Consider the following 19,393-nt stretch of genomic DNA (forward strand, 5'->3'; position numbering starts at 1 on the left):
CAAAAACACACACACACATGCACTCCTCCTCACTCATCAGGACATCAGTAAATATTGACAAATATGGAGGTGTTAAATCCCTAAAAATGCTCATTTACAGTGTTGCTTGAAAGTTTTTGAACCCTTTAGAATTTTCTATATTTCTGCATAAATATGACCTAAAACATCAGATTTTCACACAAGTCCTAAAAGTAGATAAAGAGAACCTAGTTAAACAAATGAGACAAAAATATTAATCTTAATCCACCTTAATCTAAATCTATGCATTGTACCCACTGTTTTGGGTAGTTTAGGGGTTTTCCTCACCCCTCATTTTGACCATTTCCTGTCACAATCATCCAACATCAAGGAAACAGAAAATATCCTGACTGTGATCTTTTATCTTCTGGAGCAATTTGAGGGGGAGAGGTGGGTGGTTGGTGAAGGAGAATGTTAATGATGACATATGCACTGCAGTGCAAATTGAATATGCAGATACTAATGATTACATGTCTATTTTAAAATCTGTCAATCTGTGCAGTACCAACGCTTGCTTCATGTTTGTAATTTCCACAGTATGACTTCTTTCCAGCAATTTGTTTTGCAAAGAGCAAGGTTGGTTATTTCCAGTGAGGAATCATGCTGTTGGGGATCGGTGGTTTAGTTTGGAGGCAAATGATCAATACGTTCATTGGTTGTTGTTGTTGTTTTTCTTGTTTTCCTTCTTGAATAATACCTGAAACTGAAAGCCTCCAGTGTGGAGAGATGAAGGAGAGGGAACAGCATTCTGAGAGAAGCTTTCAGGTGTCAGCCCACTGCCTTCAAACCAATTGCTGTGCTTCGCAAAAAATTTCAAGAAACCACCTTTGCCAAAACTTTCAGACTGCTATCCTTACTACTGCATGAAACATTTTGGACTGGAATTAGTCACACAGATGCAACACCCCCTCCCCCAAACCAAACATCGTGGATCTGCATGGGCACTTTAGGCAGGCAGGAAGTGTAGAGGTGGGATTCCGTAGAGACTAATCTACTGCAATGGGGAGGTTTGTGGGCCACCACTGGGAGGACCAGGAAACTGATGCTATCTGTGCCAGCTGTGGTATGATGACTACTCGAGTAAAAGTCTCATTCTCCAAAGCCAAATCACTGGAGAGATCTGTTTCAGGAGGCCCTTGTTCAAGCAGCTGCTTCGAGGCACCACTGTCTTTACTCATGCACGATTTAGCATTCATATTCCACTTCTTCTCTTCCTGCATCTCTGCAGGAAAAGTCAAGCCCCCCTCCTGAGATATGTGATACCATTCACATATATTCCAGATGTATTTTTCATTGGCTATGAGAGTTAGAATTAAACACAATCAGAAGGAAAAGACTGCAGTGCTGTTGTGTGATGACCTTGTACAGAAGGAATAGCGAATCAGAGCAAACTCCAGAAACTATCCACAGACCAACCACACTTTTGTGTTTGGGGGAAATAGTAAGCAAAATCCAAAAAGTGAAAGGGCAAAAATTCAGCGTTTCACTATTTTGATTGCTTTCAGCATCTCTGAGACGAGAAAAGGCCAGAGGCAGTCTGGACCGTGTCTGAGCTGCAGTTCTGGGTACAGTCTTGGATCCCCCGCCCCCCCAAACGATCCCACTGAGAGAGGGAATGCAAGGTTACACTACTTTCTTTCACTATCTTCTATTAAAGCTCCACAGGAAAAAAAAAATCAATAACTTCTGCCGAGCATTACTAATACCCACTGGCTCAAGTTTTTGAAATTTTTTTATATATTGCTGAGTTGCTAAAGCTTTGAGCAGCATAAGGAGGAAATTTTGTTGAAAGATTGATGTGATTAGAAATCCATCTATGGGATGCATACAATATTTAGATTCTCATCTTCATGCTTGAACTTTTCTCTGATATTCTGCTTCAGATTAATACAGACACTCATCAATAATGTTCCCTATATTGGACTGACTGTAATCCCAAGGCATACTTTGAGTAATTATTCATTAACCACAATATTTAAATTATTTCAAAAGGCAGTTTTCTTTCCTTTTGCACATCTTGAAAACTGTCAAAATTACACTTGCGAAAAAGTTTAACCTACCAGGCTTATTGCCTAGCTTTGAACTACATCAAAGCTCATATAACAGACAGACCCCAAACTCATCGTAGCCCAGAATTTTTATTTTTGTGAGAATAAATGACACCTTGCTGTCTCTTCCTTTTGAAATGAGAGATCCTAAACCTTGCCACAAATGCACATCCTGCATTCTTCCTAAGCTACTTGAAAACTCCCTAAGGTGTAAAGGTTTTTGGGTTTTTTTTTGGGGGGGGGGGGGGGGGGGCATTTTTAAAAAATTTATCACAGGATTTCCTGACTGCCAGTTTGTTTAATCCATCCTTGGTTCTCCTGGCTAAGGAAGAAGAACTGTTTGTCCCTGAGGAAAGCACAGCCTCTGCAGTGTAATTTCTTTTGAGCCATGTGACTGGTCCATTTCATCCTCCCTCCTTCCCCCTTAGTGAAGGGGCATAGCTTTATGGCCTCGGGTTTGTTTCTCATGCAAGTGTCCCTTTGTTGTGCCTGAGTGCAAAGAAAAGTTTGTTGAAAAAAGGATGTTCAAGGAGACACCCCCACCTCCTAATTGAACACAGTCAATGAATGAACATTTGCAAATCAAGTTCCCAGAAAGCAGGAGAAAACAGAAGGAGGGAGACTGTAAAACAACAAAAAAAGTTAGGTTCAGGGGATGGATGCCTACTGAAAAGAATTGTAGATGAAGCTGAAAAAAGAAAATTAGCCTTCTCTGATGCCTTGGTGTTATGTCTCTCTGTTCCTGTTAAAAGCCTGGCTTGTCAGATCCATATACAGTAGGATTTTTTTTTTCAGTGCAGAAGCGCTGGTGCTCCTGCTGTGATCCTGCTTTCATTCCTGTCATGGATCAGTGCTTACAGAATTAATTTCAAAGGTGCAGTTAAGACGTATCTTTTTTAGGCATTTAAGATCTACGAAGCTATTTGTGTGAAGTTGTATCACATTATAACAGAGATACTAATTCAGAGATTCTCTGATACAGTATCTTAATTCTCACAAAGGTCATTAGTTGTAGGTTTCTTCTGTATGTGTGTTTACCTCAAGGCCTTCACACATACTACAAAAGAGAGGACAATTATTGGCTTGACCTCTGACCTATTTCTGAATGGTTACCATGGGAATGGCATCTCCACACAGAATATGTGGCATATTTGCATATCATTAGATTAGGCTTCTCCATTCATTGTTGTTAATTCCTTTTTGTGTATTGCGTAGAAAATTACTATTGTTTTAAAGTAAAGTCCCGAGTGTAGAGTGTTCTTATGTCTTTTGTCGTCCTTGTTACTTTTGGACACTTCTTGCTGGAGTATAAGTCATGGTGATTTGTGACAGTTTTGTTATGTGGAGATCTTATTCCGCCACAGCTCCCACCCACCCCCGGTAGAGGAGATAAATCTGCTTAGTGCTAAAAGCCCATTCGGAGAGATCAGAGGAGTTGGCAGGACTCTGACTTCACTCTCAGAGCTGGCATTCATATCCTGCCCTTGCTCAAGACAACAAGGTCAAACATTCACTCAAGCATAAGTGCTGTGTAAGTTAGAGAACATGGTGCTTGGCAAAGAAAATACTCCTGCATGCTCAATAACTCATATTGGCCAAATTTATCATACTAACATAGCTTCATGATTGCAAATTCACCTGAAGGAAAAGTTACTAACAGTTAAGATGAAACTGAGTGCCAAGATTTAGCAGTGTTGTAAAACTTAATTTGAATGAAATCCATAAATAGTAATCTTGCTGAACTGAATATTCTATGAATTTTGTATACAGGAATGGACAAATCATGTATTTCTTAGTAGCCCAACAGACAAGTAAACATACCAATATGCTGCCCAGTCCCATTTTTGGTTGCCCAGAAACTGACTAGGCTGAAACTGGTAATTAACTTAATGTATTAATATTAACATCAGCAAAATGCATTAATACAAATTATATTAAAGGAAGTGTGAAAGGAATCCTCTTCAAATTACATTTTTAGTGTAGTACATGGGCGGCACTGTGGTGTAGTGGTTAGCGCTGTTGCCTCACAGCAAGAAGGTCCTGGGTTCGAGCCCCGGGGCTGGCGAGGGCCTTTCTGTGTGGAGTTTGCATGTTCTCCCCGTGTCCGCGTGGGTTTCCTCCGGGTGCTCCGGTTTCCCCCACAGTCCAAAGACATGCAGGTTAGGTTAACTGGTGACTCTAAATTGACCGTAGGTGTGAATGTGAGTGTGAATGGTTGTCTGTGTCTATGTGTCAGCCCTGTGATGACCTGGCGACTTGTCCAGGGTGTACCCCGCCTTTTGCCCGTAGTCAGCTGGGATAGGCTCCAGCTTGCCTGCGACCCTGTAGAAGGATAAAGCGGCTAGAGATAATGAGATGAGATGAGATGAGTGTAGTACATCCCATTTATGATCCTGTCAAAAAGTCAGCAGGTCTTTGGACAATGGACAATGTTTTGGTGATGAGATGTAGTGCTTTGTTCTTGCATTACACATAAAATATATTATTCTATCCACATTCAGTGCGTTTACATGCACATAGAGAGAATCGAATTTCTGCCGTTGCTCGACTGAAATCGAAGTTCAAAATGCCATGTATACACCTTAATTCGGCTGAAATTGAACCGAACTTGATTTCTCGGAATCGAGCTACACGACCTAGATTATGCGATTTCTGCCGAGCTACTTAGTGCATGTATACCCTATTGAGCTCCATATTCGAGCTACTTACTTCAGCACTGCCCCTTCCGGAAGTGACGAGTGACGAGACCACAAGGGAAACACAACAGCCTCGGTCGGCATGACAACGAATCATGACAACGGCATGAATCTTTTCTTTTTGTGGCATTGTTTGCACTGTTAAAATTTAGCTCACTTACTGTATCACCAAATACATCTGTACAGCTGTTGCATAGCTGTGAATTGTGTACATAAACAAGTCACTGTATTTGTGTGTGTGTGTGTGTGTGTGTGTGTATATATATATATATATATATATATATATATATATATATATATATATATATATATGTCCAACATCTGAAGAATGTCAATAAAAGCAAAACAATTGAACTTTTTGTGTGTTTATTAAGACATAAGTTAAATTGTAAGCAAAAAAAAAATTTTTTGTAAGCAAAAAATGGACTTTAGAAAAATATTATTGTGCAAAATAAGTTGTCTTACAAAACAGTGGTCTGCACCGGATAGTTTGTAGCCATACAGTCTGTTAGAGCAAGCCTAACAGCTTGAACACGGCACTGCCAGTGTTGCCAGATTGGGGGTTTTAAGTGCATTTTAGCGGATTTGAACATGTTTTGGGCTGGAATACGTCAGCAGTATCTGGCAACACTATAGCTCTTCTTCATGACGACAACCGGAAGTGTACCAACACGATGGGGCGTGTAGCACCACGTGTGGCTCGGGTGCACAATGCACCTTGCACAATAGCCCGATTTCACTTGTGCATGTAGGATTGGATTTCTCTGGCACCCCTGCTGGGACCCTTTGCTCGATTACCGACAGCAGCTCGATTTGGACGTGCATGTAAACGTACTGACTGACACACGATGATTGGCTACTCTGCTACTAGGATATCAGCTTGTATACCGTGAGTGGAGAAAAACAAAATGAACCAACCAAGGATGAAATAAAAACTCTACTCGAAAAGAATATAAGAATAAAAGAATATAGTCTCCCCCACCCCCCCATAGCTCCTGGTTCACACCCTAGCCCAGTCGGTGGCAGTAATGCACCTTTAAGTTGGTTTGCCAACTGCCAAAAAACCCTAAAGAAGAAGAAAACTCCAAAAGATAAAAAAAAAGCAACAAAATATGGAATTAAATTATTTGATGGTAAGAACGTATCTTTTTTATTTTTCAATAATTATTATTGTAGCATTTTTCACAAATTGCTCGTCATTTTGCCAGTTTGTTTCCATTCTAAGCAGAAATTTTGTCAGACGTTTTGTACAAAGTTTTTTTTTTTTTATCAAATTTGCAAAAAATAAAAATGCTCTGTTTCTCAAAATCCAGTGAAGGTGGATAGAATAAAACATTATTCCACTCAATCTCATCGTACATGGCTTAACTCGGTGTGATGTGCCTCCTTGCCTCTCAGCTCATGTATGACTCGACTTTATGGAATAACTCTTAAATATTTGTATCTGGGTAGCACCTTCATTTTCCCTCGACACATTCAACCTTGAAGTGACTGTTTGCAGTAAGCAGGAAGTTATGACAGCTTTATGCTGCACTTTATTTTGGTCAGATACCTACGTGTACTGATTCTGAAAAGATACATGTGAATTTGGAACAAGTAGCAAGTACTGTAGTTACAGCATCAAGGTGCATCTCACCATTGTGAAGTGCTTTAACATGGCAACATACTGAACACACATCCATGAGGCAGCTATAAATAAAAACTAATAGACACAAAATCTTGTTCTCCTAGGAGACGGATTTGTCAGTAACTGGTGCGAGTTACATGCTTGCCAACCCTCCCGATTTCGGTGGGAGGCTCCCGATTTTAGCCTCTGTCTCCCGCTTCCTGATCGTATTTGTTAAAAACTGGATAACCTCCCGGTTTTGGGAAATCCCTACTGCCAAGTTAAAAATACTCTCGATTATGTCCAATCAGAATCGTATGAGAAACACTGCTGACGTCAACTGATTTTTAACCAATCAATGAACAGAACGACAGTCACTTCTGTAATCCCTGGTGCAAATCCTACCAGGATCCTAGCAGGATCTTAGCAGGATCCTAACCAGGATCTTGTACAGGATCTGAAATATAATCCTAAAGGATCTTGTCCAAGATCCTACAGGATCCTATAGGATCCTGGTAAGATCCTACAGGATTTTGTGAAGGATCCTACAATATCCTATAGGATCCTGGTAAGATCCTACAGGATTTTGTGAAGGATCCTACAATATCCTACAGGATCTTGTACAGGATCCTACAATATCCTACAGGATCCTGTACAGGATCCTACAACATCCTACAGGATCTTGAACAGGATCATACAATATCCTACAGGATCCTACAGGATCTTGTACAGGATCCTGTAGGATCTTGGACAAGATCCTTTAGGATTATATTTCAGATCCTGTACAAGATCCTGGTTAGGATCCTGGTAAGATCCTGCTAGGATCCTGGTAGGATCCTGGCCAGGATTTGCGCCAGGGCTTTTAGATGAATCACATTATTATGAAGGTTATTTTTCAACCAAACATGCTGTTGATTGTACTAGGTTTCATAGTTGAATAAATATGGAACACTGCTCTTTATAACTGTATTCAAGCAAACTCATGAAAAGTAACTCTGAAATATTATCATGGAATAGTTAAAATTGTCTTCCATATTCACATTATTATGGTTTGTTGAAATAAAGGTCATCATATTTAGCTATATTTAAACCCTAAATCACATATAGTATGTGTGAGCCCTCTTCTGCTCTTGTACAGAAGGATATTTATTTAAGTTTAAAAAAACCTCGCAAAAAAACTTTAAATGCACTATCTATTCAAGAATTTAGGGCTAGCAAGCCTTGTTTCCATGCTACCCTGAATTTGCTGAATCAGAGTATTGGAAATTCGTTAGGCAAGAACCTACTCAGGATCCTGTTGGTATCCAGTTAGGATCTTATTCAGGATCCTACTTAGGATCTTGTTAAGATCCTACAAGAACATACCCAGGATCCTGTTGATATCCAGTTAGGATCCTGTTCAAGATCTTGTTTAAGATCCTACAAGATCCTACACAGGATCCTGCTGCAATTGAGTTAGGATCTTATTCAGGATTCTGTTCAAGGTCTTGTTTAAGATCCTACAAGATCCTACTCAGGATCCTGTTGGTATCCAGTTAGGGTCTTATTCAGGATCCTACTTAGGATCTTGTTAAGATCCTACAAGAACATACCCAGGATCCTATTGGTATCCAGTTAGGATCCTGTTCAAGATCTTGTTTAAGATCCTACAAGATCCTACACAGGATCCTGCTGCAATTGAGTTAGGATCTTATTCAGGATCCTACTTAGGATCTTGTTAAGATCCTACAAGAACATACCCAGGATCCTGTTGGTATCCAGTTAGGATCCTGTTCAAGATCTTGTTTAAGATCCTACAAGATCCTACACAGGATCCTGCTGCAATTGAGTTAGGATCTTATTCAGGATTCTGTTCAAGGTCTTGTTTAAGATCCTACAAGATCCTACTCAGGATCCTGTTGGTATCCAGTTAGGATCTTATTCAGGATCCTACTTAGGATCTTGTTAAGATCCTACAAGAACATACCCAGGATCCTATTGGTATCCAGTTAGGATCCTGTTCAAGATCTTGTTTAAGATCCTACAAGATCCTACACAGGATCCTGCTGCAATTGAGTTAGGATCTTATTCAGGATCCTACTTAGGATCTTGTTAAGATCCTACAAGAACATACCCAGGATCCTGTTGGTATCCAGTTAGGATCCTGTTCAAGATCTTGTTTAAGATCCTACAAGATCCTACACAGGATCCTGCTGCAATTGAGTTAGGATCTTATTCAGGATCCTGTTCAAGATCTTGCTTAAGATCCTACAAGATCCTACTCAGGATCCTGAAGCATTCGAGTTAGGATCTCATTCGGGATCCTACTCAAGATCTTGTTTAAGATCCTACAAGATCATACTCAGGATCCTGAAGCATTTGAGTTAGGATCTTATTCAGGATCCCACTCAAGATCTTGTTTAAGATCCTACAAGATCCTACTTAGGATCCTGAAGCATTCGAGTTAGGATCTCATTCGGGATCCTACTCAAGATCTTGTTTAAGATCCTACAAGATCATACTCAGGATCCTGAAGCATTTGAGTTAGGATCTTATTCAGGATTCCACTCAAAATCTTGTTTAAGATCCTACAAGATCCTACTTAGGATCCTGAAGCATATGAGCTAGGATCTTATTCAGGATCCTACTTAGGATCTTTTACAGGATCCTGATACTTTTTCAAGATCTTATACAGGATCATGTTCAAGATCCTATCACTTCCAAGATTTTGGCTCCTTCTAGGATCCTATTTAGGATTCTGCACAGGATCTTATATAGGATCCTATTTCTACTTAGGATCTTAAATAGGAATGTAATCCTGTGCAGGATCCTATTTCTACATAGGATCCTATTCAGGATCTTAAATAGGATCCTGTTCCTATGTAGGATCCTATTCAGGATCCCATTCCTAAATAAGATCCTATAGGATCCTACAGGATCTTACAGGATCCTACAGGATCCTGTGTAGGATTTGCACCAGGGATGTAGAATTCACCCAGGCTGTCCGACATTTTTTTCAAGCAGTCATTCATCATGGCCACTAAACCAAATACCAAACGGCAAAAATATGAATGCAAATACCAGGTTGCATGGGAGAATGAATTTCCATGGATAAGCAAATGTTCGACCAGCCAGTTACACATTTTAAGGTAAAGATACCTTAAATCAGGATATAATGGACATTTGAGTGTGAAATTAAACTAGTCTTCCATACCATTTCAGAAACAAACTGTACAACTTCTAAAGTGTTTAATGAAATTTTGCATGACAGAGAATTTGTTTGGTGAGTGTATTTGAATAGTGTGGTAGTGTCTTAGTGCTATTTTGAATTTATGTTTGAAAGTTTTAAGTGAAAATTTACAAGTGAATTATCTGGAAAGTGATTGATTTTGATAGAGTTTTGAGGTTTTAAGTGAAAGATTACAAGTGAGTGTATTTTGTTCGTACTAAAATTTTGCATTCGAGTGAATTTCTTTGTGGAGTATATTTTGATAGTATGGTAGTATTTATAGTGCCATTTTTAAATTTTGTTTGAAAATTTTCAAAGTTTGCAAATGAGCAAATTCCTTTGATGCATTCCGATAGGATTTTGATAGGATTTCTAGTGCTTTTTAAAAATTCTGTTGGAAAGTGTTTAGTGAGAGATGCATTTTAGTAGTACTAAGACAGTGCAGTATTTATTTAATTGAGTTGTTACTATTTTGGTTAAATCTTATTAAAATTTAATTTATATATGATATTATAGTTCTCTGTATTTTTATATGACCTTACATAAGGAAAACACAATTGATCCAATCCAATAATACTTTCATTCACTGTGACTATTTTAAGAAATTATAAACATTCTTCTAAAGCATCACTTGTGTTATTTTCTGTGGGTCTCTGTATGTATACAATATTCAGGCATGAGATTTTTCAGCTAAAAATCTGATTTAAGACTTCCCTTTCATTGTTATTATATTAAAATTCAAGACGAGTATTATTTCAGATTTTTCACTCTGAGCTATCTCATGCCTGATACATGAATCCCATAACCTACAGTAATTGATAGAACAATAGCAACAATTCAAAAACTCTTTAATTGCATAAATTTCAAATGGTTTGCAATTAATTAGAATCCACTGTTTTTATCGTTTCAACCGCGTATCATAGCCTCGTCCAATTGAAAATGTGGTTCACGCACTTTTCTCCCCCATGAGAATTTTGAAAAGTTGGCAAGTATGGAGTTAGTGTAGCTCAAAATGTCTTACTGTACATGGTATCAAAGAAAGTGGAACTTTGATTTTAGACTTGTTTCTCAAGTCTGAAGCCCTGTGAGGATGAATTTAGTGTGTGCATATGGCCATTTTTCTGTGTAGATAGCTCAGAGATGTCCCCTATGGCATAAAAGCACTACAGAAAGCTAAGCCCTGGTTTCCTCAGTGTGTATCACTCTGACAATGCGCTAAACTATGGGTTGTAAAAATCTCCATATCTTCAAAATACTATTCTCTATTTACAATTTAACATGTCATTTAACATGGATCTACAGCTACAGTGGTGCTTGAAAGTTTGTGAAACCTTTAGAATTTTCTATATTTTTGCATAAATAGGGCCTAAAACATCATCAGGTTTTCACACAAGTCCTAAAAGTAGATAAAGAGAACCCAGTTAAACAAATGAGACAAAAATATTATACTTGGTCATTTATTTATTGAGGAAAATGATCCAATATTACATATCTGTGAGTGGCAAAAATATGTGAACCTTTGCTTTCAGTATCTGGTGTGACCCCCTTATGCAGCAATAACTGCAACTAAACGTTTCCGGTAACTGTTGATCAGTCCTGCACACTGACTTGGAGGAATTTTAGCCCATTCCTCCGTACAGAACAGCTTCAACTCTGGGATGTTGATGGGTTTCCTCACATGAACTGCTCGCTTCAGGTCCTTCCACAACATTTTGATTGGATTAAGGTCAGAACTTTAACTTGGCCATTCCAAAGTATTAACTTCTTTAATCATTATTTGGTATAACGACTTGTGATTTGGATTTTGACTTGGCCATTCCAAAACATTAACTTTATTCTTCTTTAACCATTCTTTGGTAGAATGACTTGTGTGCTTAGGGTCGTTGTCTTGCTGAATGACCCACTCTTGAGATTCGGTTCATGGACAGATGTCCTGACATTTTCCTTTAGATTTCGCTGGTATGATTCAGAATTCATTGTTCCATCAATGATGGCAAGCCGTCCTGGACCAGATGCAGCAAAACAGTCCCAAACCATGATACTACCACCACCATGTTTCACAGATGGGAGAAGGTTCTTATGCTGGAATGCAGTGTTTTCCTTTCTCCAAACATAACACTTCTCATTTAAAGCAAAAAGTTCTATTTTGGTCTCATCCATCCACAAAACATTTTTCCAATAGCCTTCTGGCTTGTCCACATGATCTTTAGCAAACTGCAGACGAGCAGCAATGTTCTTTTTGGAGAGCAGTGGCTTTCTCCTTGCAACCCTGCCATGCACACCATTGTTGTTCAGTGTTCTCCTGATGGTGGACTCATGAACATTAACATTAGCCAATGTGAGAGAGGCCTTCAGTTGCTTAGAAGTTACCCTGGGGTCCTTTGTGACCTCACCGACTATTACAAGCCTTGCTCTTGGAGTGATCTTTGTTGGTTGACCACTCCTGGGGAGGGTAACAATGGTCTTGAATTTCCTTTATTTGTACACAATCTGTCTGACTGTGTATTGGTGGAGTCCAAACTCTTTAGAGATGGTTTTGTAACCTTTTCCAGCCTGATGAGCATCAACAATGCTTTTTCCGAGGTCCTCAGAAACCTCCTTTGTTCGTGCCATGATACACTTCCACAGACATGTGTTGTGAAGATCAGACTTTGATAGATCCCTGCTCTTTAAATAAAACAGGGTGCCCACTCACATCTGATTTCAATCAATGGGATGACAAACACCTGACTCTAATTTCACCTTCAAATTAACTGCTAATCCTAGAGGTTCACATACTTTTGCCACTCACAGATATGTAATACTGGATAATTTTCCTTAATAAATAAATGACCAAGTATAATATTTTTGTCTCATTTGTTTAACTGGGTTCTCTTTATCTATTTTTAGGACTTGTATGAAAATCTGATGATGTTTTAGGTCATATTTATGCAGAAATATAGAAAATTCTAAAGGGTTCACAAACTTTCAAGCACCACTGTTTGTGATATCTGTACACCTAATGTACAATCAAGGGTCAAACATATTAATGCTTTAAAAAAAAGTCGTGTTGTTACTTCATGGATTTTCATTCTAAGTAAGCAAATTCCCTTTGTCTTATTGCAGCTCAGAATCAGCTAACCTCTACACTGCAGCTTCTGTCCTGTTTAGCTCGTTTTACACTCACAAGTACTTTCCCTTTAAAGTCCCCTATGTTCCATCTCCTCTGTGGCAGGTCCACGCGTTTGGCCTGTAATATTTATAAAGCTGCTCTCCGACTCCATGCCTGCTGAGCCTCTCCTCCACCCCCTGCCAACCACAGTCTGTTCAGTGCTCTATATGTGTCTGCTAAAAGCTATTAGCCAAGCCCTGGTGGTCTTCTCTCACTTCACCCAGCAGGCCAGAAGGCTTTTTTGTTTTCAGAGGCAGAAAGGGTAAGAGGCTTGGGGATTCAGTGGTGAGCTAGTCTGTATACAGTTCTGTGATTGGGTTTCTGCTCAGAGACAGGGTTTTGTTGTAGCTTACATTCGTTACTAGCTTAAGGGCTTACTTACTTACTTACTTACTTACTTACTTACTTACTTACTTACTTACTTACTTACTTACTTACTTGGGCTTATTTAGCTCAAGGGCTATTTTGCTCAAAACTTTACTGGCAAGAAACAGAAGATAGAAATATGTAGAAGTGGTTTGAATTTGTCTTCAAGTGACTCGAGTATTAAACTAAAGATGTCAAGAAAAAGAAAAAGGCTGTCTTTCAACTCCAGGTAATTGGTTTGAGTGGGACACCAGCAGATTCTGCCTTATCTTCTCTATCTCCTAAAAAGCATCTGCCCTTTGTTCATAATCCTATCGAGCCCTCTAGGATTTAATGGAAGGGAAAGGTATTTGCCCAGTGGAACTGAAACTGCCTTATCAGAAATATCTTACATTTGTGTATGTCAGGAGCTGAGCAGGCAGCTTCTCATCACTTTCTTCCTTTCCACCAGAATTCTGGGCTGCTTTTCATACAAAGCTTAAACTATATTATTAACCCTGGCATAATCATCAGAAATAATTCAGTTCTCTGACACTGAATAAGTGCATGCAGTGGCTTCTGCATTTATTACAGTATCTTTTCCAGTGGTTAAAATTCACCTGGTATGTTTTTCAGTTGCAAGTGAAACTGAACCAAGACATTTATTCAGATTAACATAAAAATCAATTTAAAATCCTTTTGTAAATCTGATGAAATCATCAAAAACTAGTCCCCCTCTCTTTCCCTCTTTACCCAATCTTGTACAAAAAAAAAACACTGGCAATCAGAATGAAGACGAATGTGATTTGAAACACAAGACAAAATTACTCCCGTGATCCTATTCCAATTTCCTCCCACGGCAATGCTTTTCTGTGGTAACTGTTGAATGTGGAGCGTGTCATTTTGTACCACCCAATTTAAATGCTATACATCATAGCCATGCATATATAATGTGTCTTCATCTTACTCAGCCAAGTCCTGCCAGAAATAGTATTTTTTTATTTATGTCAATCACAGCTTGCATAAATGACCTGCAGAGAGCCGACATGCTAAGTGCAGACTTATGAGCTGAGTTTGATCGTTTCTGATGGAGGTTTTTTTTCTTGACATGTTCTATTCATTTTAATTATGTCTCTTTTTTTCCTGACTGCCCACCACTAATTATTTAACCCTTCCACTTTAATGAATTGGATTTGATCATTATTGATACAGCATGATTCATCTGGTTGTTCTAATCATCCTCTCTTATTCATGGATCCCCTCTTATTGCAGGATCTAGGCCGAGGTTAGAGGACGCACCGCCGCGAATCGTGGAGCATCCTTCAGACCTGATTGTATCGAAGGGCGAGCCAGCAACGCTGAACTGTAAGGCTGAAGGCCGGCCAACACCAATGGTGGAGTGGTATAAAGACGGAGAGAGGGTGGAGACAGACCGTGAGGACCCTCGCTCACACCGCATGCTGCTCCCGACAGGTTCACTTTTCTTCCTCAGGATTGTGCATGGACGCCGGAGTAAGCCAGATGAAGGTGTCTATGTGTGTGTCGCCAGGAACTACCTGGGAGAAGCTGTCAGTCGCAATGCGTCTTTGGAAGTTGCAAGTAAGCTGGAATGTTTGATTCTTTCTGTTTTTCTGTCATAAGTTTTACTGTTATTCAAGTCGACGTACTGTGTAGTTGCAGTACACAAAAGCAACTGGACTTGTGATAGTCAAGATATTTTGCCCCTCATCCCAGGGGCTTTTTTTCTGTCTCTTTCCCTTATTTTCCTTCTGACATTCTCCTTCTCTTTCTCCTTCTCTCCCTCTCTGACATTACCCAACTTTTCTTGAGTTAAAGAATAGCAAAACCCAAAAATAAACTCTTTTAAACTGACAGATAATATCCATACAAGACATTTTTGAGTGTTTACTTGTTCATATTTGTACCTGTATACTGTGTCCAGATTTTATTTCAAAAGAAAAACAAACAGTGTCCCTGGGCGCTGACATCTTACTGTCTCCGAGGTTTAAATATCACGCTCTGAGGACAAATTGTGACATCGCTTACCTACCACTTGACTTACCGAGGCTATTGGATCTTGTGGACACATCGCTTCAGGGTTGTTTACAACAATTTAGAAGATGCCAAGAGTCAAGCGTTTTGGTGTAAAAATAATCCTGATCATTGATCATTTTATGTGACATGCTTTTGTTTGTTTTTATTCACTGCGAAAAACAATTTTTTTTTAGATGGCAAGAATCATGTTGCAATGGCAACGGGATTGTTTACTCGTATCTATGTCAGTACTGCATGTGCATTATCTTGCCGGGCAAGATTCAGACTTCATAAAAGTGAAGTCTGTTGATTTGTGGATTTCCAGTAAAAATCACATGGTTGGAGAAAATTTCTGATTAAATTTTTAGAATGAGAAGCTTTTATTTGTCACATATACATTACAGCACAGTGAACTTCTTTCTCTGCATTTAACCTATCTGAAGCAGTGAAAATGCACGCATGTGCGCACACAGAGAGTGAGAGAGAGAGGTGGTGCCTGGGTATTTTTTTTTAAGAATTAAAAGCCTTTATCTTTATTTGATGGCTATCTGTAACAAAGGTAGACAGTGGTCTAGGGTGCTGTTAATATCACAGGCAGATATCTGGTTTCAGTGCAAATGGTTGTCCATGTAAGCCTATTTTTAGCAATTTCATAACTTTTAAAATGGATAAATTGTTATAAAGTTTTATTTTTAATCTAAACATGTGGAAGGCACATCAGGGCACTTGCTATGATCAGCAAACAGTGTTTATTTTTTGGGTTTTGTTTGACTTTAATTATTTACCTTTAGGTTTATCACATTCTAGTGTGAGAGTAACTGCTGGTCGTAAAGGATGCAGGCTGGTGTGATACAATGATTAAATCATCTCTGCACAATATTGCACTGCCACAATATGCACTGACATTTACTCTGATTATAATATAATATAATATAATATAATATAATATAATATAATATAATATAATATAATATAATATAATATAATATAATAAGATCTGCCATACTAACATATTTTGCAGAAATGCTTCGCAATGTAACATAATCACTCAAAAATACACCTAGACACCAGTCTTCCTCTCCTTAATAAAACAGAAGGTGAGCCAATTGACACATCAATCTGTAATAATTTGCGTAGGTGTTTGAGCTCTTGAATATTAACTAACACTGTCTGGAAGCCTTCCCCCCTTCCCCTATCTCATATGCTCTCATCTGGACTTGCAGGCTGCCTTGCTTTCTGTCTTGGTAAATGGAGAAAGACTTGAGTTCATTAATGTGAAATCTATCAATATATGTTAGACTTAGCTAGACATGAGACAAATATATTTATATTTAAAGGTTCTGACTGCAAAGTTGAATTCTGGGCAAAAGAAAAGAAAGAAAGCACAACTTTATTCATCACACACTTGTGAAATTTCCTCTCTGCATTTAACCCATCTGAAGCAGTGAACACACACATGCGCGCGCACACACGTGAGCAATGAACACACACATACCAAGAGCAGTGGGCAGCCATGCTAACAGCGCCCAGGGAGCAGTTGGGAGTTAGGTGCCTCGCTCAAGGGCACCTCAGCCCAAGGCCATCCCATATTAACCTAACCGCATGTCTTTGGACTGTGGGGGAAACCAGAGCACCCGGAGGAAACCCACGCAGACAACATGCAAACTGCACACAGAAAGGCCCTCACCGGCCGCTGGGTTCGAACCCAGAACCTTCTTGCTGTGAGGCGACCATGCTAACCACTACACCACCGTGCCACCACACAAAATATTCTATTTCTGTAGCTGTTGGAGCTTCAAGATGTTTCACTGCTGCACATACCGTGTATCCTATGTGTAAATGTTTTGCCGAGATAAAAAGTGTCCTGCATTTTACAATTCTGGAGATTGCCGAAGCAAGTGAGCAACAATATCACATGACCACCATGGGGTGTCCTTGACCTACTTTTAACCAAAACAAGTCGGCATGGCCAAACATGGTGGACTCCGCTCTCCCGCTAGCTAAAAGCCAGCGGAAAAGAAAAGGAAAACCTGCCTAGTGAGTGCAACTGCAAGATAGAGCAAGGTAAGATGACGTAATTTTTTCTGGACAAATAACTAAATCATTCTAACTAGCGTTTAGCTATCTTAGCCTTAGAATTCATGGGCTCAACTCCACAGTAGCAAGTATAGAGTTACAGTGGTGCTTGAAAGTTTGTGAACCATTTAGAATTTTCTATATTTCTGCATAAATATGACCTAAAACATCATCAGGTTTTCACACAAGTCCTAAAAGTAGATAAAGAGAACCCAGTTAAATAAATGAGACAAAAATATTATACTTGGTCATTTATTTATTGAGTTAAATGATCCAATATTACATACTTGTGAGTGGCAAAAATATGTGAACCTTTGCTTTCAATATCTGGTGTGACCCCCTTGTGCAGCAATAACTGCAACTAAACGTTTCCGGTAACTGTTGATCAGTCCTGCACACTGACTTGGAGGAATTTTAGCCCATTCCTCCGTACAGAACAGCTTCAACTCTGGGATGTTGATGGGTTTCCTCACATGAACTGCTCGCTTCAGGTCCTTCCACAACATTTTGATTGGATTAAGGTCAGAACTTTAACTTGGCCATTCCAAAGTATTAACTTCTTTAATCATTATTTGGTATAACGACTTGTGTGCTTAGGGTCATTGTCTCGCTGCATGACCCACCTTCTTTCGAGATTGAGTTCATGGATAGATGTCCTGACATTTTCCTTTAGAATTCGCTGGTATAATTCAGAATTCATTGTTCCATCAATGATGGCAAGCCATCCTGGCCCAGATGCAGCAAAACAGGCCCATACTATGACACTACCACCACCATATTTCACAGATGGGATAAGGTTCTTATGCTGGAATGCAGGGTTTTCCTTTCTCCAAATATAACGCTTCTCATTTAAACCAAAAAGTTCTATTTTGGTCTCATCCGTCCACAAAACATTTTTCCAATAGCCTTCTGGCTTGTCCACGTGATCTTTAGCAAACTGCAGATGAGCAGCGATGTTCTTTTTGGAGAGCAGTGGCTTTCTCCTTGCAACCCTGCCATGCACACCATTGTTGTTCAGTGTTCTCCTGATGGTGGACTCATGAACATTAACATTAGCCAATGTGAGAGAGGCCTTCAGTTGCTTAGAAGTTACCCTGGGGTCCTTTGTGACCTCGCCGACTATTACAAGCCTTGCTCTTGGAGTGATCTTTGTTGGTTGACCACTCCTGGGGAGGGTAACAATGGTCTTGAATTTCTTCCGTTTGTACACAATCTGTCTGACTGTGGATTGTTGGAGTCCAAACTCTTTAGAGATGGTTTTGTAACCTTTTCCAGCCTGATGAGCATCAACAACGCTTTTTCTGAGGTCCTCAGAAATCTCCTTTGTTCGTGCCATGATATGCTTCCACAAACATGTGTTGTGAAGATCAGACTTTTATAGATCTCTGTTCTTTAAATAAAACAGGGTGCCCACTCACACCTGATTATCATCCTATTGATTGAAAACACATGACTCTAATTTCACCTTCAAATTAACTGCTAATCCTAGAGGTTCACATACTTCTGCCACTCACATATATGTAATATTAGATAATTTTCCTCAATAAAAAAATGACCTAGTATAATATTTTTGTCACATTTGTTTTACTGGGTTCTCTTTATCTACTTTTAGGACTTGTGTGAAGATCTGATGATGCTTTAGGTCATATTTATGCAGAAATATAGATAATTCTAAAGGGTCCACAAACTTTCAAGCACCACTGTAACTATATAGTATTTATTACAGATGCCACCCAAATCTTTCTGCCTTAAATGGTCAAAAATTGGCACCTTTGGTTTTTGTCTGAAAAAGAAAATAATTTAAACATTTGAATACAATACAATGAAGTGTAAAATCTAATAGTTCACAAATTTGATTCAAACATCCATCACAATTGTTTTAAAGCAGGGAACAATCAATATCGCACAAGCCTGTATGACCTTATTTGTATTATCAGAATAGATAGATTGCAGTAGAATATGTGAAAAAGCCATGCAGTGAAAAGAATAGGAGATTTGTGATGCTTCCAGGTAACAGATGTTTGTTCAAGCCACATCATAGTTCTCATGGAACATCTCCAGGCTCTAACAGAAGGACTTCTCATATCCAGTGTGATATAATCAAATATAGAGGGTACGATTTGATTAGTCATTCGATTATCAGGTAACCAGATCATGTGCTTATAACATTTTGTCTTTTCCCTTTATTAAAAAAATAGGCAGTGGTTTATG

The 19,393-nt window shown here is 39.0% G+C and overlaps 1 protein-coding gene across 1 annotated transcript in view; it reads left to right on the plus strand.

Moving 5' to 3' along the window:
* Positions 1-19,393, plus strand: part of robo3 (roundabout, axon guidance receptor, homolog 3 (Drosophila)) — a 295,525-nt gene that overhangs the window by 13,521 nt on the left and 262,611 nt on the right. The window contains exon 2 of the mRNA XM_060908923.1: positions 14,345-14,671. Within this exon, the coding sequence (XP_060764906.1) occupies positions 14,345-14,671 (327 nt within the window). The remainder of the gene's footprint in view (positions 1-14,344; positions 14,672-19,393) is intronic.

The sequence above is a fragment of the Neoarius graeffei genome, chromosome 25, assembly GCF_027579695.1.
Source record: "Neoarius graeffei isolate fNeoGra1 chromosome 25, fNeoGra1.pri, whole genome shotgun sequence".
Taxonomy (NCBI): Eukaryota; Metazoa; Chordata; class Actinopteri; order Siluriformes; family Ariidae; genus Neoarius; species Neoarius graeffei.